Source organism: Oryzias latipes, chromosome 3 (assembly GCF_002234675.1).
Source record: "Oryzias latipes chromosome 3, ASM223467v1".
NCBI classification, from domain to species: domain Eukaryota; kingdom Metazoa; phylum Chordata; class Actinopteri; order Beloniformes; family Adrianichthyidae; genus Oryzias; species Oryzias latipes.
In genome coordinates this window covers 13,963,152-13,982,721 of record NC_019861.2, presented here as the reverse complement: position 1 = coordinate 13,982,721, position 19,570 = coordinate 13,963,152, and the positions used below count along the sequence as shown (strand labels likewise).

Here is a 19,570-nt window from a genome sequence, read left to right as displayed (position 1 = left end):
ATTGTTCATATTGTAATTTGTTGACAGACCATGTCATAGAAAAACCCCACTGCAAACAGTAACACAAAGGGAAAAGAAAGATAGGACAATATTCTGTACAACAGTACAGGCAGTGCAGTAGGAATTGGTGTGGTCTTCCTACACCTCTTCTTGTATGTTAGTCCACAAATTCTCATCCACATCACAGCGAATATCCTCTCTTGCAATGCAGTGAAATATGTTTGTCACATTATGACAACTTGGTCAACCATTTTGCAGTTAATGACTTATACGATAAACTAATGACTAAGTGTTTTGAGGAGTAAGACTATTGCACAGTGAACTATATAATACATTTTGATCAACATGACATAAACAATTGATAATGTAGCAAAGAGCAGAGAATTTTACATAATCATTTGCATGGATGTACCAAAGCAATTGCAACTTGTTCAAAGAAGTGAGAAACTGCTTATATGATGTGCACAAGTGACATCACGATGTGAAGATTGAACAAATAGTTTTGGGAATTTCATTCTGATCTGAGAATTGTACTAAAGCGACTGAGAAAAACTGTAAAATGGTATTTTTCTGTATTTTTTGATGCACACAATTCTTCCATGAGCTGTAAAACTATGACCACTTGTCTAATCTAACCCCCTCCCCCCAATGGAGCAGTCTGGGTATGCCTATTACGTGGCGTCGTGAATCAGGTTGCTTCCAATATAGCCCTTTAGGGTTGGTGGATTATTGAGTTGGATCTGCCTGAATTGCTTGATGTACTAATGTGATGAGATCTCATCACATTAGTACATTCCTTAATTACACAGAATCATTTAGTTTTAGGTAAACAATAAAAGCTATGTTCATGTGGATGCAGAGATGCAGGTTTCTGCAAATATGAGCAGAGTCTCTTCACCTGTTAAGGGTTTGCAGTTTACCCCACAATTGCAGAGGTTAGGTTTTTTTTCCCTCCTATAAAGTCCTCCTCTATACTATATTCAAGGGGAAACTCAAGCTGTTTTGGGATTATGTCCATCTGTCTGACAGTTTTTTGTGTGGACTCAATTGTCTTTATCCTCATTTCTCCCTGCTGTAATTCAAAGAACAAAGTCAAACCTCGATGAGATGTTTCATCATGTTTCATCTCAACCTAATCAATTAATGGCTCTGCAAACATTGACATTTTAATTAAAAAGTATTTGTTGTGCAATCAGGTAGCTTTACATTCACCTTCCTCTGTTCCTTAAAGATCCACTCCAATGAAAAAGTGTGTGGTTGTTTTTTTTAACATGTTCTTGTGGCATTTCTCTCATTATGGAGGACATATATAAAGAAGATAAAGCGTAACATTCCAATTCTGACTATTTCTTTATCAAATTGCCGTGAATCCGGAGCAGACAAATAATGCAGTTGGAAAAAAGCTTCTAGGTGTGACATACAAGCAACAATTGGTGGGTCAACAAGCTACCGGCTCCGCTCCATTCTGATGAATCCACTTGTAAACAAATAGATCCATGTACGTCTTTGTTTTCCTCATCAAATTTGGCTAAAACTGCATAATCATAACTAAAAGATCACTAGGAACATTTTTAAAATATATCAAAAGATGATCGGATTGGGCCTTTAAACTTTACATTTACCTTTGATTTTACAACACGTGCTCTATTTTGGGCATGAGGCACACAGTAAAGCCCAACTCTACCAAAATAAACAAACAGGGAAAACATTTTCCAAAATACGTTCTAGCCGGCTCAGATAGTGAGTGTACAAAGAGCTCAGACAGAGCCACATAACCAACACTGGCATTTTTGAGATTTGCTCTTAACTGTAATCATCTTTTTGTCCAGACACAATGCAATTTGCTTTGTCAATCTTCAATATTTTATTTAAATTGGCCGTGGTGCAAAGGTAGAGCGGTTGACCTCTGATTGAAATATTGAGGGTTTGGTTCATGTTCTGCCCACCCATGTGTCAACATGTCCTTGGGCAAGATGCTGATCCCCACGTTGCTCCTGGTGGTTTTAGGTTGGCGCCAGTGCAGAGCCTCCATCAGTGTGTGAATGTGTGTGTGCATGGGGGAATGGGACTGTAAAACGCCTTGAGCCTTAATGGAAGGTAATAAAAGCACTGGATAAGTATACACCATTTACCATTTGATTTTAATACTTGGACAACACTTGAAGTGTTGACTGAGCTGCTCCACTTTAAGAACTTGTAAAAAACCAAGAGTTGCTTTCACCGGTGCATGACAAGCTGCAGGCAAGCATGCTCTTCTAAATTAGTAATTTAACTTCTTTTGACTTCCCTGAACTGTAAATGTGTCCGTCTTAGCATATGTCTTCTGCATGCAAGCGTTAGCAGTAGTCTAAGTGCAGCAATGTCTTTTTTCCCCCATATTTTAGAGGTGACATGAGACAAGTTTCCCACTTACATAACAGCAAAGAAGAATCATTTTCCACATGTGAAGTCAAAGACTGAGACCTTGTCAATAAAGCTTTTTAAACTTTTCTGCAGGGAGTTATTTTTACTTTTCCCAGCTGGAAGCAGAGTGAAAGAAAAAGGGAGAAAGACAAAATGTGTGTCTGTGTGCAACAGCCAAGAGGAGCTTTGGAGGGAGCTGCTGAATACAGAGACTACGAGACTATGCTGTTTGTAAATGGGTCACCCTATTAAAAATCATCAGCAGACCTGTATATGACTGAGGGCAGCGACGGGACAACACATTTTTGGCTAAAACCAAAGCTGCATTAAAAAAAATCCATTAACACTACACATTGTTTGACACAATATTTAATTAGCCATACAAAAGTGTGCCAAGATTTTTTTTCTGCCACTTCATGCTAGTGTTCTAACAGTGTATGTAGGTGTTTTTATGGAGGCTTATGTGTTATGTTCACTTTGGATTTTGGAAGTGACAATACCACAACCTACATGCTAGCCAGTCTTCTGGTGCCTTTATGACGTCTCTGTGCATTAACAAAATAAGACCTATTAATTAATTAAGGTTGATAATTATTAAATGATAGTCTGCTTAAGTGGCCGACAAATAGGAAGAGACAGTAAATCCACAGACTTGTGGTTCATGCCTTCTTTTTTAACTTCATTCAATTTACAGCTGACAGACCTGTTCTGCACTGAATGATAAGATTCAACATAAACAAGTCTAATCGTTAGTGGAAATATTTGCTGATCCTAAATTGCTTCATATAACTTTTTAGATAGTCTTAAACAATTAAATATAACATTGTCTGTTTTAGGGAAGTTTACATGGTTACATGAACCTAAAGCTGATATACAGCTTTGCTACCATTGCTGCTTTCTGTAACAAACCACAGAACTACATGGTCTGCACTATAAAAACTAAGCTTTAAATAGTTGCTGTTGTTTCACCTTGGTTATGCAATGATACAGTGTTTGTTGTAAAAATTGAATCAAACTGATTAGCTATTCAATATTTCCCTCTATTTGATTCAAATTCAAGCATTTAAAGATTTCTTTTACATGTAAAAGTGACCCTGGAAGTAAATGTGTGGAGGTTAAAGAAACTGTTCACACAAATCGTTAGTACACTTATACATAAGAATCGATGTTAAACAATAATTGATGACTTGATTTATCCAACCAGATCGATCTGTGTGAGGCAAATTGTTAATCAAATCGACCTATACCATTGTAAAATCATTGTAAAATAAAACAAATAGATTATATCAATATGGAAAAATACCATTTAGATTTAGGTACGGTAAGTTCAATTTACTATAACATAAACATAACATAAAAACAACCAACCAACAACACACATGATGGCAGCAAAAAGTTTTGCTGACATGTGATCAAACAGTGTGGTATAATGTTCTCATATTGTTCAGTTTGAATTGTTTTTATGTGGATTGATTTCAGATCAGTGAATCAGATCATTCAAAAAGAACCAATATCGACTATTACCGTAATCATATCACTAACCACAAGTTTTGATATGAAACGAATCGTTGTTAAACGATTTTTAAACACCCTTTCATTCTTTTTGCACATTGCTGTTGTTCTTTTTTCTCTATTTTGCACTGAACTGCTGTAAAAATTTAATTTCCTCAACGTGGGATCAATAAAAAATATCTCAATCTCTATCTCTATCTCTAAAATGGATCGTTACACCCCTATTAAAAATGTTAGCAATGCTAAAGTGCTTCTTCATGTTTGTGTTTTTCTGTCTGATAAAATCATTCCAGTCAATTGTTCGGATATGTTCTCTTCATGAAAGTGTGACCTCAGACTGTATTTTTTTGCTGTCAAAGCATCAAACCCACAATATTTTATGAGATTTGTCACTAAAGCAAAAACGTCTGAGCAGGCAACTTTGTATTTATGAGCTCAGTCTCACAATAGTCCTGCGTAGTATAAGGGGGATCACTGCCATTGACAAGCGTGTCCTGACTGCACTGCCTCCCTCTTCAACACTTATGCTGACTGCTGTCTTATTCTATCTAGAAAGCAGAGCTAAAAGAAGGACAGCCAAGGACACTAAAGGGTTAGATACTTCCTTTTACCCACGGCCTTTTGTTTATTCCAGCCTGAATATTTCACATACATGACAAAAAAGAAACAATTTTCCAATAAGGTCACACTTGTTTTGCTGAAATTAACCACAGTTACTGGTCTTTTTAGTCTATTTCCATAAAATGAATAATTTAGCTTACAAAGTCAATATCTGCAAAAAATGTCAGACAGCGGTGTATAATTTTAGTGTTAGAGCTATGATAATGAAAGTATGGCCTTTACCTGGAAAATGAATTTTAGAATTTTAGTTTAGTTTTATCAGAATATTATCACATCATTGCCTAACCCAAGAAATAACAGTGAAATCGGGTTTTTTTGTTAATGGAAAATCATGATTATGAAAATACAAAAAAAGTGTATAAAAGGTTTTCTTGGGTATGTAAAAAATGGTATTTGATAAAGCCTTGACTGCAGGCATTTTGGAAATATTTAAAACTAAGCTGTTTTAGACCAGTCTCTCAAAAATGTATAGTTCAACCATAATTATAAGAATTATATAAAAAGATTTGTTTGCGTTCTTCAAACATTAAGCCGTTTACAAATGTTCCCCAGTGTCATTATTCAATCAAACAAAGATTAAATTGAATTGCAGATGAAGAAGAATATTCTTTTCTAAGAATTAAAAACAGGGCCTTATATGCAGCACACATTAATTATTTCAGCCACAGCAACTGATAAGAAACATTTGATACACTGTACAGAGAATAACAAGCCTAAAATGGGTGTTGACAACTTGAGTTTATCCACCCGCCTCAGTGAAATGGCAGGTCAACGTAAAATGAAAGTTTTACTGCATCCACCCATGAGTACACCTACCTGCCAATCATAAAAATAACAGCCCTGATACTACATAAAAATAAAAACCACAGATACAACATCTCTCACCCCCCCCCCCCCAACACACAAAACGTTTCGCTTTAAACTTAATTAAAAAAAGCTCGTCTCCAGTCTCCTTATAGTGTTATCATCTAAATATTTTCGAAATGTGTGATTTTCTTTTCAAAAGTGACTGTTTTCTGGTAATTTTTTGCATTTGGCTTGGCCAACACTCACAGTCTTTGTCTTCCCAGGAAACGAATGAGCTGGTGGCCATTAAGAAGTTCAAAGACAGTGAGGGTGAGTAGTGGGTGAGAAATAGTGGAAGGTTAGGGGCATGAGGAAATACATTTGTACCATGCCTCTCTTTGAATTTCCAAACAGAAAATGAGGAGGTTAAAGAGACGACTCTTCGGGAGCTGAAGATGCTTCGCACGCTGAAGCAGGACAACATCGTTGAGCTGAAGGAGGCTTTTCGCAGGAGGGGGAAGCTCTACCTTGTCTTTGAATATGTTGAGAGGGTCAGCTTCATGATTTTTGCCATGTATGCTTCACTAAGTCTGCACAGTGTGTAGACGTTTCACATCTAAGTTTGAGGATGTCGAGACTATGCAGGTTACCATAAAATCCCTGTCACCATAGCAACATATGAACCGTGCTGTTAGTGAGCAACGGTATTCCCCATTTGTTACCAGGGAAATACCAGGAGCTATATATATATATATATATATATATATGTATAAACGTGGCTGCAGAAAGCATCTGTTTTTCATTCTGGCTCTCTCTTTGTGTGCACATATGCTGCGGTTTCCAGAACATGCTTGAACTGCTGGAAGAATTTCCTAATGGTGCATTACCGGATAAAGTTCGCAGCTACATCTACCAGCTCATCAAAGCCATCAACTGGTGTCACAAAAATGAGATAGTGCACAGAGGTAAGAATAAAAAGAAAAATTCTACTTTTAAAATGAATCCAAACCAAAAGCAAATTTTAAATTAAAAAAATGAATAGTTTCAATAACTGCCAAATATTTTTTGGCAGTTGGTAAATTTTGCCTATCGGTAACACATTTCAGGTATCAGTGGACAATTTCGCTTTTAGTGTTTTAAGGTGATATTAAGCTCGGTACTGATGTCACAAAGACAAAAGAAATTAAAAAACCTTGACCATCACTCAAATTTTATATAAAATCATGATACAGCAGCATGTTTAACCCTTGTGCTATCCTAGGCACTTTGACATTGGGAGTTGGGTCATCTAGACCCACAAGACAGTGCGCTGAACTTTTTTCTACAATGATTTGTGATCTTCACTTGTTTCCATAGATTACCGTAAATTCCGGACTACAAAGCACACCCGATTACAAGCCGCACCCACCCACTTTCACGTGTTTAATTAGTTTTATACATACACAAGCCGCGTCAGAGTACAAGCCGCGCATGTGTTAGGCGATATTGTCATCCTGACAGATCACGGCCAGCATCACAGAGTGAGTGCAATTCATTAGCACATTGTTGGTGGTGCCAGCTTTGCCTCAGGCTCATGTATTTGAGTGTATTGACATCTGCCAAACAGCATGGACCTCTATTCTGTTCACAAGTCCCTCAGTTATGGTGTTTTTATTTCATTTTTTTTTTACTTATTGACAATCTAGGTATCATACATAAAATTACAAACAGTAACCATATAATCAACATTACATCCCTCAGTTATGATGAGGAAATTTACATCTGCGATTCCACATTTCCCATGAGTCTTAGGGGCTAAAGGCGGGGCCAATGCCTGGCTCGCCATTCTGTTGTACGTGTTTAAGAATGAGCAGCAGTGCATGGAGGGGTGAACGGGTACAGCTCTCCTTCCGCTTGTGTCGCGGCAGCGTTATGGGAGTAACAGGGCTGGTTAAAAAACACACCGGTAAAATACAGCAGCGGCGACTGAAAAGCGCGCGCCTCAGCGTGATACGCGCGCCTCAGTGCGGCGCGTGCGTCAGAATTCAGAAGCCTCTGCGCTCCGCTCCCGCCCCGCGCGCTCCTTGTCTCCCCTTCCTATCTACTCCGACACCTCTGGCCAGGGCGGCTTCAAGGAGGAGCACTTCGTCCCCGTTGCGCCGGTGGATGGAGCAAATCGTTTCTGTGCAAAGCAATCGGACTTAATACTGTACGTTTTGTGTATGAGGGGCGGGTGCGTTGTTACGTGTGGGAGCCTTCAGACTGCCATCGGCCCCGCAGCTCAATCAGCAGGAGAAGATGTCTCCAGCTCACACGGAGGCTGTGAATTTTTCAAAGCAAAATTCCGCTTTTACGGTTTCCTTAGAAACCGTAAAGGGAGTGTAAATTCACTCCATGCGCTGTTCTCTCCGTCACGCAGCAAACCGGCTTTTCCAAACCCGTTGGTGACGGTGGACTTTTTTACGCTGCTTTTAACGATTGCTTTTAACTTGAAAGCTTCATCATATTGCAGCGGCGATCTGGTGCACATTGGGTCTAATGGCACCAAAGGGTTCTGGGATGCGGCCGGGCATGCGTGTTTCATTTTGTTGAACCATAACTGAAGTGTCTAAGACCTGAAGTCAAGTCCATGCTGTTTGGCTGCTTAGAGGTGTGTTGAATATAAATGCCTTGTGCTTGGTGTTAGATAAAGAATTCAAACTATTCACTGAGTTCGAAAGTACGTACATGGCTGCCGCTAATTAAATCCATAAATTAGCCGCATCACTGAACAAGCCGCAGGGCTGTAAACGCAGGAAAAAAGTAGCGGCTTGTAGTCCGGAAATTACGGTACATGAAATCCTCTCCACCTTTATCCACCTTAGTCATGATAGGGATAACACGTCAATGGTCATCTTGACCCCATAGGATAGCACAAGGGTTAAAAAAAAGCCTTCATACGGAACACATATTTAAATCCATCTAAAGTAATAAAAAAGAAAATTGATACCAGTTTCTAATGTGCACGAGAAAGTATCTGGTGCTCACGAGAATGAAACTCGTGTGCAGCGCCCCAGTTATACAAAGCAAATGTATCTCTTGCTTTGAAACAAACCACATGACTAGAACTTGTAGGTGACGTTCAGAGATAAAATAATGGTGACGCTGGACAAGCAAAGCTGCTATGTCTTTGCAGACGAGTCCAAATGTAAAAAAAAAACTCAATAAGCTCATGTAATGTCCATTTCAGGTAACTGACACTGGTAATATCTCCTGTGTGCAAATGACACTTGGTTTCTCATGTGGATCACACACTTTCTTGTCTGCACAAGAAACCAGTTCTCATTTTTTCTACTTCTATACTTTTGAAACCAGACAGTTATACACTTCAGACAAAAGGCTTGTTTGTGATGTGCTATCTTGTTGGCAAATAGAACCTTTATTAATACACTCAGTAAAAAACAATAGTAACAAATATAAATCTAAAATACTATTAAAAATTGTGGTTTGAAGCTATATTTCTTTAAAGAGAAAAGATTTTTCTAGCAATTTTCTAGAAATCCGGGAACTGATTTATTGCAATCCTCTCCCTTTCCTTTCCAGATATCAAGCCAGAAAACCTCCTCATCAGTTCCAATGATGTTCTTAAACTTTGCGACTTTGGTCAGTCCTTTTACCACCTTCGATTCGCTGTCTCCTTATTTGTCCTTCAGTACTGCTTTTGGAAAATGTCCAAACAATCCTGTAAAAAGCAACTTCTCTGAACAGTAGTTGCTAATGGGATTGATTTGACAGATCTATTCATTTCAAACAGTTCATTAATGGTGCTGATTTATAGCTGTATCAAACAGACAAATGACATTAATGTGACCGTTCTTACTGCTTTCTAGGTGTATTTTCTCCATTTTAATGATTTTTTTTTAACAAAATCACACAGTCAGTTAGCTCTGCATAATTGGCTAATGCAATCCAACTGAGTCAGCTGGGGTGAGATTTTGTTTGTTATTCACTGTTGGAAGTGGCGTTCTGTTTGTTGTGATTTTTTGTGCTTAAAATGGATTTTGTTCTCTAGATAACTTAAGCCCAGTCTCTGACCACCTGCAGAGACCCAACTAATTAAAGTCTGGTCACATGTCAACATGACACATTAGTTTTCCCTCGAGTCTGAATGTTTCTTTATTGCTATTTATTTCAATCGTGTGGAAAAAAAGTGTTTTCTTTTTGCATCAAAATATCAGACTGACAGTCAAATCTATCACATTTTTAAAGTATAGATTTTTTTTTCCTCTCAGGATTTGCGCGTAACCTGTCTGAAGGGACAGATGCCAACTACACTGAGTATGTTGCCACAAGGTGGTACCGCTCTCCAGAGCTGCTGCTGGGGTGAGATCCTATAGATGCTTCATTTTTGCTCATCACACAGCTTCATCCACTGTAAGTGTTTTCCACCATTTTTTAAGTATCTCAAATTACTCAGCGTAAAAAAAAAAAGATGTTTTTAGTGTCTGACACAAGCTGTACAATAATAGCCGAGAAACCATAAATACCCATTGTGTCTCTTGTTGCAAAGTCATTTCAAAGTTTCCAAAGATCCCAAATGTGTCATGCTGGCTATTCAGAGAAAGGATTCAGATGACAAGTAGAATGATTTAAAATGAAGGCAGTGTGCAGGCAGACGAAATGAGAAGTACTAGTTTATACCAGAATTATTCTGTAAGGCAAGAATGGGCTCTCCTGCTGGTTGTGACTGACTTGTGCATCCCCAGTGTGGGCCGTTTTGGTCTATAAAAAAAGAAAAGGAGAAGAAACTGCTTAAGAAGGCGGGGATTAGTACAAATGGAAATGACAGCTCTCCATTGGGTCACAAAGAGAAGAGTGGGGGGAAAAATAGATACCCCCTATTTACTCCAAAAAGACCAAAACGGAAAACAATTCCTCGTCATTTTCTGTCTTGGTCTGGAGTTTGTCATGTAAACTTTAAAAACATAAACCTTAAAAGTAAATATTGAAACAAATCTGTTATGTAAAGTTTTGCTGATAGTTTCAGAAACAGATTTCCTTTACCTTTTACAAGGAGAGGCAGAGACCTCCTACTGGAGAAGTTTCCGCACATTTTTACAGTGCAGTTTCCTTTAAGGACCCACTCCGATTACAATTCAACTTTTGATGTTTTTAACATGTTCTTATTGCATGTTTCTGTTTATGGAGGACTTCTTTATAGAAAATTAGACTTCAAATTGCATTTCTGACTATTTCTTTATTCAAGTTGTTGTAAATCAGGAGCAAACAGAAAATGCTGTTGGAATAAGTTTGTAAGCGAGACATAGGAGTTGTTTTGGGAATCTTGTTTTGATTATTTGTCAGCTGTGTTCTCAAGATATTTATGCATGGCTGTCTTACAATGTCAACGTACAATCTTTATTCAGTTCATCACCAGAACAAAGTTCCCATAGTTAAATAGAAACACAAGTCTTTTTGTTTATTTTCTATTTTTTCTTAAACTAATCTATATCTATCGTCATCGATGCTCCAAACTGTTGTGTCAATATCTAAATAAAAGCATGTTCAATCTCAAATGAGATTTTATTTATGTGGAAAAACTGTTTTTGCCTTGAATCTGCTCAGATGTGGCTCCACACATTGATGCTGTGTTTTGGTAGCTTGAAATGCAGAAATTCTCGTCTTACCTCTTCTTTGTGGATGGGCTGGAGAACACAGCTTGCTGCAGTGTGCCTGCATGAAAAAAACAACATGTCACGAAGCCGTGAGTGTCATGGGGAGTGGGGTGCAGAGGTGGTTTGACCAGATGAAACATCATTTTGAACTGAGTTGACAGCTTATTAGTGGAAAGGCAAAGATACTCACATAGAAAAAAAAAAGAAAACGTGTTTTGAAAAGAGAGAAATTCTTACACAGCTGCCATTCATATTTTTGTTTCCATAGAAAAAAAGACCAGCGTTGCATAAGCATTATTTCTGATTACCACCAACTCTTAAAAATGGCTTGCACTAAAATTAGACAGAACTGCCGTGCTATGTTTGCTGTGTGTAAAACGGTGGCGCTACGAAACAAAATGTATGAGTTATGATGCTGACAAAATAAAGAGGAAGACACCACAAGGAGGAAAATAACCAGAACAGATGACAGCAAGTGCAGATCTTATCAAATAAATCCCAAACCAAGATTTTTACAAACTGACAACAATAAACTAACAATGCAAGAAAATTGTATTAAAGAAATTCACTGTTACTTCCCATGGCAGTTGTTAAAACTCTGAGATCAATATCTGTGGGCTGTTGTTTTGTGGAGAGCAGAGTTCAGATAACAAGACACCAGTTAGAACTAAAAAGTCAAATCCAGCTGCATCTTTGCAAGTATAACATTGTGTTTTGTAGGAAAACAACACTTTTCTTTTAAACTGTGTTTTTTTTGTCTCACATGCAGTAGAAGGCCATCAGTTTAGAGAATCAAAGAGGAATCGCAGTAAGGAAGTTAAAGTGTCCAGAAGACACAAAACAAAGTGGACTGGGTTAGCCCCCCCAAAAAAACACTGCCTTTCTAAGAAGCAATAATGCAGTATGGTTCTTCAGAGGAGACGGCGCTTTAAGGTTCGAGCTGGAAATGCAGCCTGTCTATATCTAGTTGCTCAGATGTTCAAATCCTAGGCCAACGAGTCATTGTGTCCTCGTGCTCCCAGCAATAACAGGAAGTGTGAAAAATGCTCCCAAGTGTTATCTAACAGTTTAGGTTCTGCCTGCCTTAGAAAACAATGACAAGACATTGACTTTGCTGATCTAATCCCAATTCTGAATTCAAACACATGAAATGGCCAGGCTTATAGCTGGAATATGTATGTATTCATGGTAAAGTCACCATGTTGTATGCACAGCACATGTTGCATGTGTTCTGAATTAACAAACCCAACACAGAATTTGAATTTATATTAGAAGTTAATGAAAGTTGCAACATTTCAGTGTTTTAGCTCCACGTTTGTTGCTGACTTAAAAAAAAACTTTCACACAGCACAATAGCAACATCTGACGCAGATCTAAATATCAAACGTCTTGTCATGTTTATGCCTTTTTCGTTCATACTTTTTTTACTCTTAACCTACTAATAGAGTCAAAGCTAAACAGCCATTGTTTGTGAAGCTATAGTTTTTAACCAGTGAGTGGGTCTGGCGTTGTCTCCCTTTGTCTCACCATAAAAAAATGCTAACAATATATCACATTAGTGTGAGAAAAGTAAATGTTTTTTCCCTATTATTATGCTCAAGGTTTGAAGTCATTTATACTTTTTGATACAATCTTCCACAATCTTCTGTAGACTTAAAAATCTGGATTTTGCCCTCCGGTAGTTGCATTTCGCCACTTTGACCACTTTATATTTTAAAGGGTTCTGCACAAAAATGCATTATTAAGCCAATATCTGTAAAAGATTTCTTTGATGTTTTTATTTAATGATCCTTGGTAGGAAGGTTCCTCCATATTACAGCCATGTTGAAAATAATCGACTTTACTGGCTTTTGGGAATTATTCTCATATCAATGTGAAACAGTTATGGTTGTCATAAACACATCTTCTCGTGTTGCTTTCCTTGTTTTAGGATTTTTTGGGGGTATCAAATGTCCGTTCTAGCATGGAGAAAGCTAAGCGTCATCTGCTGTAGCTTGATTTAGAAAATGCCCTGGAACATTTATTGAGACGGCGTTTGAATGCCGCCCACTGAAATTCTCTCTCCCTCCAACACCAGTGTTCCTTTGCATCTCTGCTGCCAGATCTCACCATTTTTCACCAGACTCATCAGCTTGTTTCACTCGAAACAACCTTCTCGCTGATCCTCTCTCTGGGAAAAAGCCTAAAATCCATAATTTTAGTTTATTCACCAATGAGGACCATCAGAAATGTCCATTTAGACATCCACCAATACCTTCTAGTTTCCCATTTTCACATTAGTTTTTTGTTTTCAAAAGCATTTCTTTTGTGAGGGTCACTAAGGTTCAAATGCTCTCTTCCAAATTAGTATTTCTGTTAAAAAAAAAGTTTCATTTCTCCTTGCCAGGGCTCCCTATGGGAAGGCGGTGGACATGTGGTCGGTGGGGTGTATCCTCGGAGAGCTGAGTGATGGACAGCCTCTGTTTCCAGGGGAAAGTGAGATTGATCAGGTGGGTGGTGGAGCAATAAGTGGTTGACAACGACTATGTAGAAAAAAGAGAAACTGTGGCATATGGAAATTAATCAAATGCAAAGACTTTAAAGCTTTTCAATCTAAAAGGACAAATTTCCTCCATTTATGCAGTTTTTCAGACAGAAACTTTGATAGGTTAAAAATCGTTCTACCTTTTATAATCTTACTCACTCCAAAGAAGCAAAGAAGTAACTTTGGCACATGATCTCTGTCTGCAGACTGCAGTTGTTTCTATTAAAAAAAACCTTTTAGCACTTTCAGATTTCACAAACTCACAAGAACTTTGATCTTTTATTGCTAAAAAAAAAAAAAGGTGAGCAATCCAGCATAAATTCTAAATCTTGAAATGTGGATACAATTTCTATTATTTATTTATTTTTTTTCCACTATATAACATCACACAGAACTGGAGTTCAATGAACCTTTGTGATATCACATAAAAAGTAGCACCAGCCCTGATGCAGCATCTGTTTTATCTCCAGCTCTTCACCATTCAAAAGGTTTTGGGTCCACTTCCTGCAGAGCAGATGAAACTCTTCTACAATAACCCACGATTCCATGGCATTAGGGTAGGAAAAGCCTCAACTGCAGTCAAATCTGCACTTCTTCTCCAGTCAGCCTTCATCTCTCCCTTTTTGCTTCATGTCCTTGTCTCTTAGCTTGTCTCCTTCTAACTGTGTCTTTTATGGCGGTGTTCCCAGCACCATGACAGAGTGGATTGCAATGACTCATGTGATAGGTGGTTGGTGTTCAGTTTAGCAACAAATGAAAATGTCCCTTCGGACTAAAAAACCTGCTAGTGTGTGTCTGTGATTTGAGCTGAGAGCTAATTTTTTTTGTGCCAGGAATCTTTACTGTATAAATGCTGGACTTCCTCATAAAAATGCCAAAAAAAAGCTTATTTTTCATTGTTTGTGCTTCTTTAGTTCCCTTCAGTTACTCATCCTCAGACTTTGGAGAGAAGGTACCAAGGGATCTTAAGTGGCCTGTTGTTAGATTTGATGAAGGTAAAGGGAAAAACAAAGATCAAAACTTGGTTAATAATTAAATCAATTTGGGAAATTGGAAACCTGAAGACTTTAAACTGTTCTGTCCACATCCTCTCCTGCTTAGAGTCTGCTGCTGTTAAACCCAACTGAGCGCTATCTGACAGAACAAAGCCTGAACCACCCAGTCTTCCAGCCTCTACGGCAGGCAGAGCGTGAAAGAACTTCTCTTTCATCTCCAAACCCACCGTGCTCCTCCAAGAGGAAAACACACCATCATGGGGAAAACACAGTTCCTACAAGGTTTGAACAAAGCCCTCCACCTGAGTCACATACTACTGATCTTTGTAGTATTAAATTTAGATTTGATCAAGTTAATCGCAGTTTTATTTCTTTCTTTTTACTTGGACTTGCCTTATTTAGCTGAAGAAATCCATTCACAGAAGACATTCGAATTCAGTGTAAAATACTGATGAGGGCTGTTGTGTTGTGTGATTCCACCCTGTGGCCTTGGTTAAGAACAATGATCTCACAAACTCAACACACTTTCACAGTGTATCAAAGAAGCACTCTGCAAAAACAGACTCTTAAGAAAGTAAAAAGACCCTTGTTTTAAGAAAAATTGTTTTATTTTCTGCTTTGCAAGAAAAAAAAGTCTTTCTTTTAAGCAGGGTTTTCAAAGGCAAAGAATTTTAGTTTAAGAAAACGCATCTTAATTTACAATTTTTTTAAAAGTAAGATTTCTCGATAAGACCGTTATTCAAAACCCATTGTCAGATTTTTTTCGTCTATTTAAAGAAAATCTGCAGACGAGGTAAGACTTTTTGACTTATTTCTGAGGGGTCTATTTTTGTTTTTGCAGCTGCTTTGTTGGTTTAGTTTCTAGTAAAGTAAAAAGTATTTGCCCCCGGTTGAATTTTTTAGTGCAGCTGTCAGACCTAAATGATGGTGATTATCACACAACACATTACGACTAGAGAGACGTCCAGAAGAACAACAAAAGGTCATTTTTAAGACATGTTGGAATCCAGGGATGAAGAACTTTCCTGGAAGTGAATTTTCTCAAAAGTGACTTTTTTATTAAGCACACCTGAACAAATATTAGAAACTTCACCGCTGTAGAGTGAGCAGATCCTGAAGTGGTCCATTTAAATCTGGTTTGATAGGAAATTGCCTTTTGTGGAATAAACAGGCTATTCATAGAGTAAAAACTATTTTGGTGTGGCTGCATAAACAACTCATTGTCAGTTATTAAAACCACTTGATAGCAAATTCTGTCATTAATAAGATAGATTTAAGGCATAAATATATTTTGTTACTTGGGGCTTATATATTAAAATTGAGTTTTTTGTCTCTTAAATTTATTATATTGTTTTTGAAAGCTCATTTTGTATTTTCTCATGTTATCATCTTTGCTTCCTACTACAACTCGTCTTAGGACATAATTCATTATTTAGTAGGGGTTTAAGGATTCAGTTTAATGACAATTAGATTCATATCCTATTGGTTCATTTTGAACGATCTAATTCACCTACCTAAAATCGTTCAAGTACATTTTCAGCAAAAAATCCCACCAGTGTGACTCTGAGATAAATACCTGATACTGAAAAGAGCAGCTGAAGTTTTCCAGATTCCTTGTATTTCTTACAAAATAATCAATTGTAAATTAAATATGTGTACAAACAAACAAGTAAACAACAATTAATGGCAAATCCATTCACATTTTGGTTTCATAAAGTTTTTCCACATCACAATAATACAAACGGAACGTAATTACACCCCCTATTATTTAGGTCCAATAAACATCTCAAAAAGTAATTGGAAACGTGTAATATTTTATATTTTAAAGCAATCCTCTGGTTTAAGAGAATTTTTATTATTATTTATCATTCCTACTGAAAAAATGTAATAATACATTAACAATATTGGCTAGAGTTGACTTATGGTGTGAAAGCTGAGTGACCCTCATTCTCATCCTCAAGGAGTCACAACAAGAGCTCAAGTCGTCACTCCAACAGCAAAGAATGTTCCAGCCTCCCTCGCCATGGTGACCTTCATCACCTTAGCAATGAGAGTTTTCTGAATGGAAACAAGCCAGCTCCATCCAGTTTAAGTCCTACACTTCACCCCAAAGCCCAGTACATGTCCCAGACCCTCAATCGCTCTGTGTCATCCAGCAAAGACCTTGCCAACAACAACCTACCACACCTTCTTAGTCCCAAAGAAGCAAAAAACAAGACAGAGTTTGATTTCAACTTGGGGCCCTCACCAAAGTTGTCGGATCCAGGACATGGGGGGAAATATGGCCATAGCAAACCAAGTTCCTCTCGCTCACAGCAACAGCAGCAGCAACAGCAGCAGCAGCAGCAGCAGCAGCAGCAACAGCAGCAGCCACCCCTTGGCCGCCATAACTTTCTAGAAAATAAAACCAACACCTTACAGTCGGGAGCAGAGAAACAGCACGGACGCCATGGCCACAGTATGGCTGATTCTGCTCACGGATCCATGTCTTCATCCTCTAAAAGTTCTGCTTCTTATCTAAGCCTGTCAAAAAGCCACAATGCTTTGAGCGACGCCAAATCTGTGGGGAACCTCAGCGACGGCCGGCTTCACGTTGATGATCCAAACTCCAACACAGTTGCAGGTGTGGGGCCAAGTGCCAGATTCTTCCCCACCAGCTGTTTAGACCTCAACTCACCTTCAGGTCCTCCAGGACCCCCTGGCAGCCCCTCTGCTCGACACAGTGAGCGAGCTGGGCACAGCCCTGCTTCTCGGAGCAGCGGAAACGCTCGCATGGAGAGCAGCACACTCGACTCTTCATCAAGACACAAATCTAGACATAAATCTTTAGCTCCAGGTAGGTTTCAAAGTTATTTTCAAGATTTGAATCCAATTTATTTCTTTATTAGAAGTGTTCATGATTAAAACAGCATTTATACAAGTTTGAACGCTCTAACTTTAATGCAACTAACATTAATGTAACTAATTAATGTGAGGCCGCTGGACAACACAAAGGGTTTTTCTAGGGCTGGGCATGTAAACAAACATTTTTATTAACACTCCGAACACCTGGTAAGTTCGGATTATGGTTTTGACACTTACACAAACAATATATTTCTACTGAACAATTGGACCTTCAAACTACTTTTTAAAAATATATATTTCAAATCAAAAACATTTTTATATATTTTTTAAATTTTGCTGGTTGCTGCAAATACTTGTAAGTAATAATAAAGATCATGCAATTAATCGTTAAAGAAATGTTGAATTGTTGCCCAGCACTAGCTTTTTTTTCTGTCAACTTTTTTTTTCTCCCTCGTCTTAACTCCCTTGATCAATTTAGAGTAAAAAAGCCACTTTGGAGAACAGGTAAAATGCAGCACAAACCTAGGGATTAAAGGCCAAATCCACCCCTGACAAAGGTTTTTAAAAAAATCAAATCTAAATATATCTATGTAGGTGTTTAATTTACTTAAAAAATGCCTCCACCTTCAATTTTGATTAGTTAATTAATTAAGAGAACAAATGTTTATATTTCATTAAATTTTTGAGGAAAGAAGAATAACTGGCTTTGTAAAACGTTAATGTTTGTTGAATAATTGTGCTCTTTTTATTTACCATGCACTAAAGAAATTTAAAGCAAAAAAAGAACTAAGGCAGAGATGTTCAAATAGTTTAAAAATCATATTTTGAGTGTTTAGATAACTTTTCAATTTCACTTCTGATTTTAAATTTTGTACTTCAGACAATGCTGGTGGTCCGGACCTTCTAGATGCAGGAGGAGCAGGGATGCCCGTCACTCACACTCTGCCTTCTCCACATGAGTCCTATCACTATGGCCTGGGCTATACCTCCCCCTTCTCCTCTCAGCAAAGACCTCAGCGCCACTCCATGTATGTCAGAAGGGAACGCCATCGACCACACGGGATTGAAAGCGGAATGGCGGGCCTGCCCCCACCAGGGCAGGCTATACCGACAAGAGCCAGCAGCCTTCAGCTGCTCTCCCCGCAGCTGCAGCACCGCACCACCCTGACTGGACATTCTGTGAGCTCTTCAAGAGAGGACTGCACCGAAGACCTTACCAGGGTTAGTGGCAGCCATCGTCACCAGGGTCTGTTGTAGCAAATAGTTATCTAATTTGTCTAATCCTCATGTAGTGCCTTTAAACCATTCTTCTTCGCATTGTAACAATGTTGTGCATTCCACAATCGATTTCCCTCTCTTAGAAATGTCATAGAGCAATAAACATAAACAAAAACAAATGTTAGTATTTCAAGGAAAAGCTTCAATCAAAATCAATGTCTTTGGTTATACTCACTTGAGTTTTATCTTTATTGATGTTGGCACATTTATTGAAAAAAACAAACAACTTTTTATCATTTAATTTTCCAAATTCAAAAAAGTTTTAAAAATGTGTTTTTCTCTTTGTGCAAAAACGGTCAATTTTAATCCAAGCCAAAGGCACTTATATGGTTGCAATATCTGGTTAAAATACAGAAGAAGGCTTTAACTGTTGCTGCTAGTACCAAATATGTGTTCTCAATTTCTGCAGTAAAAAAAAGCTGCTTCAGGTGAAATATAATAAAAAGCAAAAGCACAATATTTAAAAAGAGATGAAAGTTCAAAAAAGATTAAAGTTCAAAAAAGGTGTAAGTAATAATAGGCGAGCAGCAGTGCAGTAAACAGATATGGCACAGTCATTGTGTTTCATAACACACTTAGCATAACCTTTCAGATCAAAGCTGCAAAGCACAATGTAGTCAATACTTTATTTAAAAAAAGTTATTAAATCAAACATAACATAAATATAAATATTCATTTACAACATAATCTCAAATAAGTTCCAAATAAAATACTATAAAGAAATTAAGATAGACTGTACAATGGAGTAGTGGTTCGCCCGCTTGCCTAACAGCAAGAAGGCCCTGGTTTGAATCCCAGCTGGGATCTCTCTGTGTGGCGTTAGTATGTTCTCCTCGTGCATTTGTGCTATCCTACAACATTCCAAAAATATGCTTTATGGAGATTCTAAATTGTGTGTGGCCTTGCAATAGACTGGCGACCTGACCAATAATAACTGGGATAGGCTCCAGCATGGACTCTCTCTGCCCCACCCC

The 19,570-nt window shown here is 38.0% G+C and overlaps 1 protein-coding gene across 4 annotated transcripts in view; it reads left to right on the top strand.

The window, feature by feature from the left end:
• The window catches only part of LOC101174816 (cyclin-dependent kinase-like 5), a 44,369-nt gene that overhangs the window by 12,925 nt on the left and 11,874 nt on the right, over positions 1-19,570 (top strand). For all 4 annotated transcript variants that reach the window (XM_011488731.3, XM_020712718.2, XM_011488726.3 and 1 more), the window contains exons 4-14: positions 5,607-5,652; positions 5,737-5,873; positions 6,167-6,287; positions 8,884-8,943; positions 9,573-9,663; positions 13,342-13,444; positions 13,950-14,036; positions 14,394-14,474; positions 14,581-14,756; positions 16,436-17,310; positions 18,199-18,539. In XM_011488731.3, coding sequence (XP_011487033.1) covers positions 5,607-5,652; positions 5,737-5,873; positions 6,167-6,287; positions 8,884-8,943; positions 9,573-9,663; positions 13,342-13,444; positions 13,950-14,036; positions 14,394-14,474; positions 14,581-14,756; positions 16,436-17,310; positions 18,199-18,539 — 2,118 coding nt within the window. The remainder of the gene's footprint in view (positions 1-5,606; positions 5,653-5,736; positions 5,874-6,166; positions 6,288-8,883; positions 8,944-9,572; positions 9,664-13,341; positions 13,445-13,949; positions 14,037-14,393; positions 14,475-14,580; positions 14,757-16,435; positions 17,311-18,198; positions 18,540-19,570) is intronic.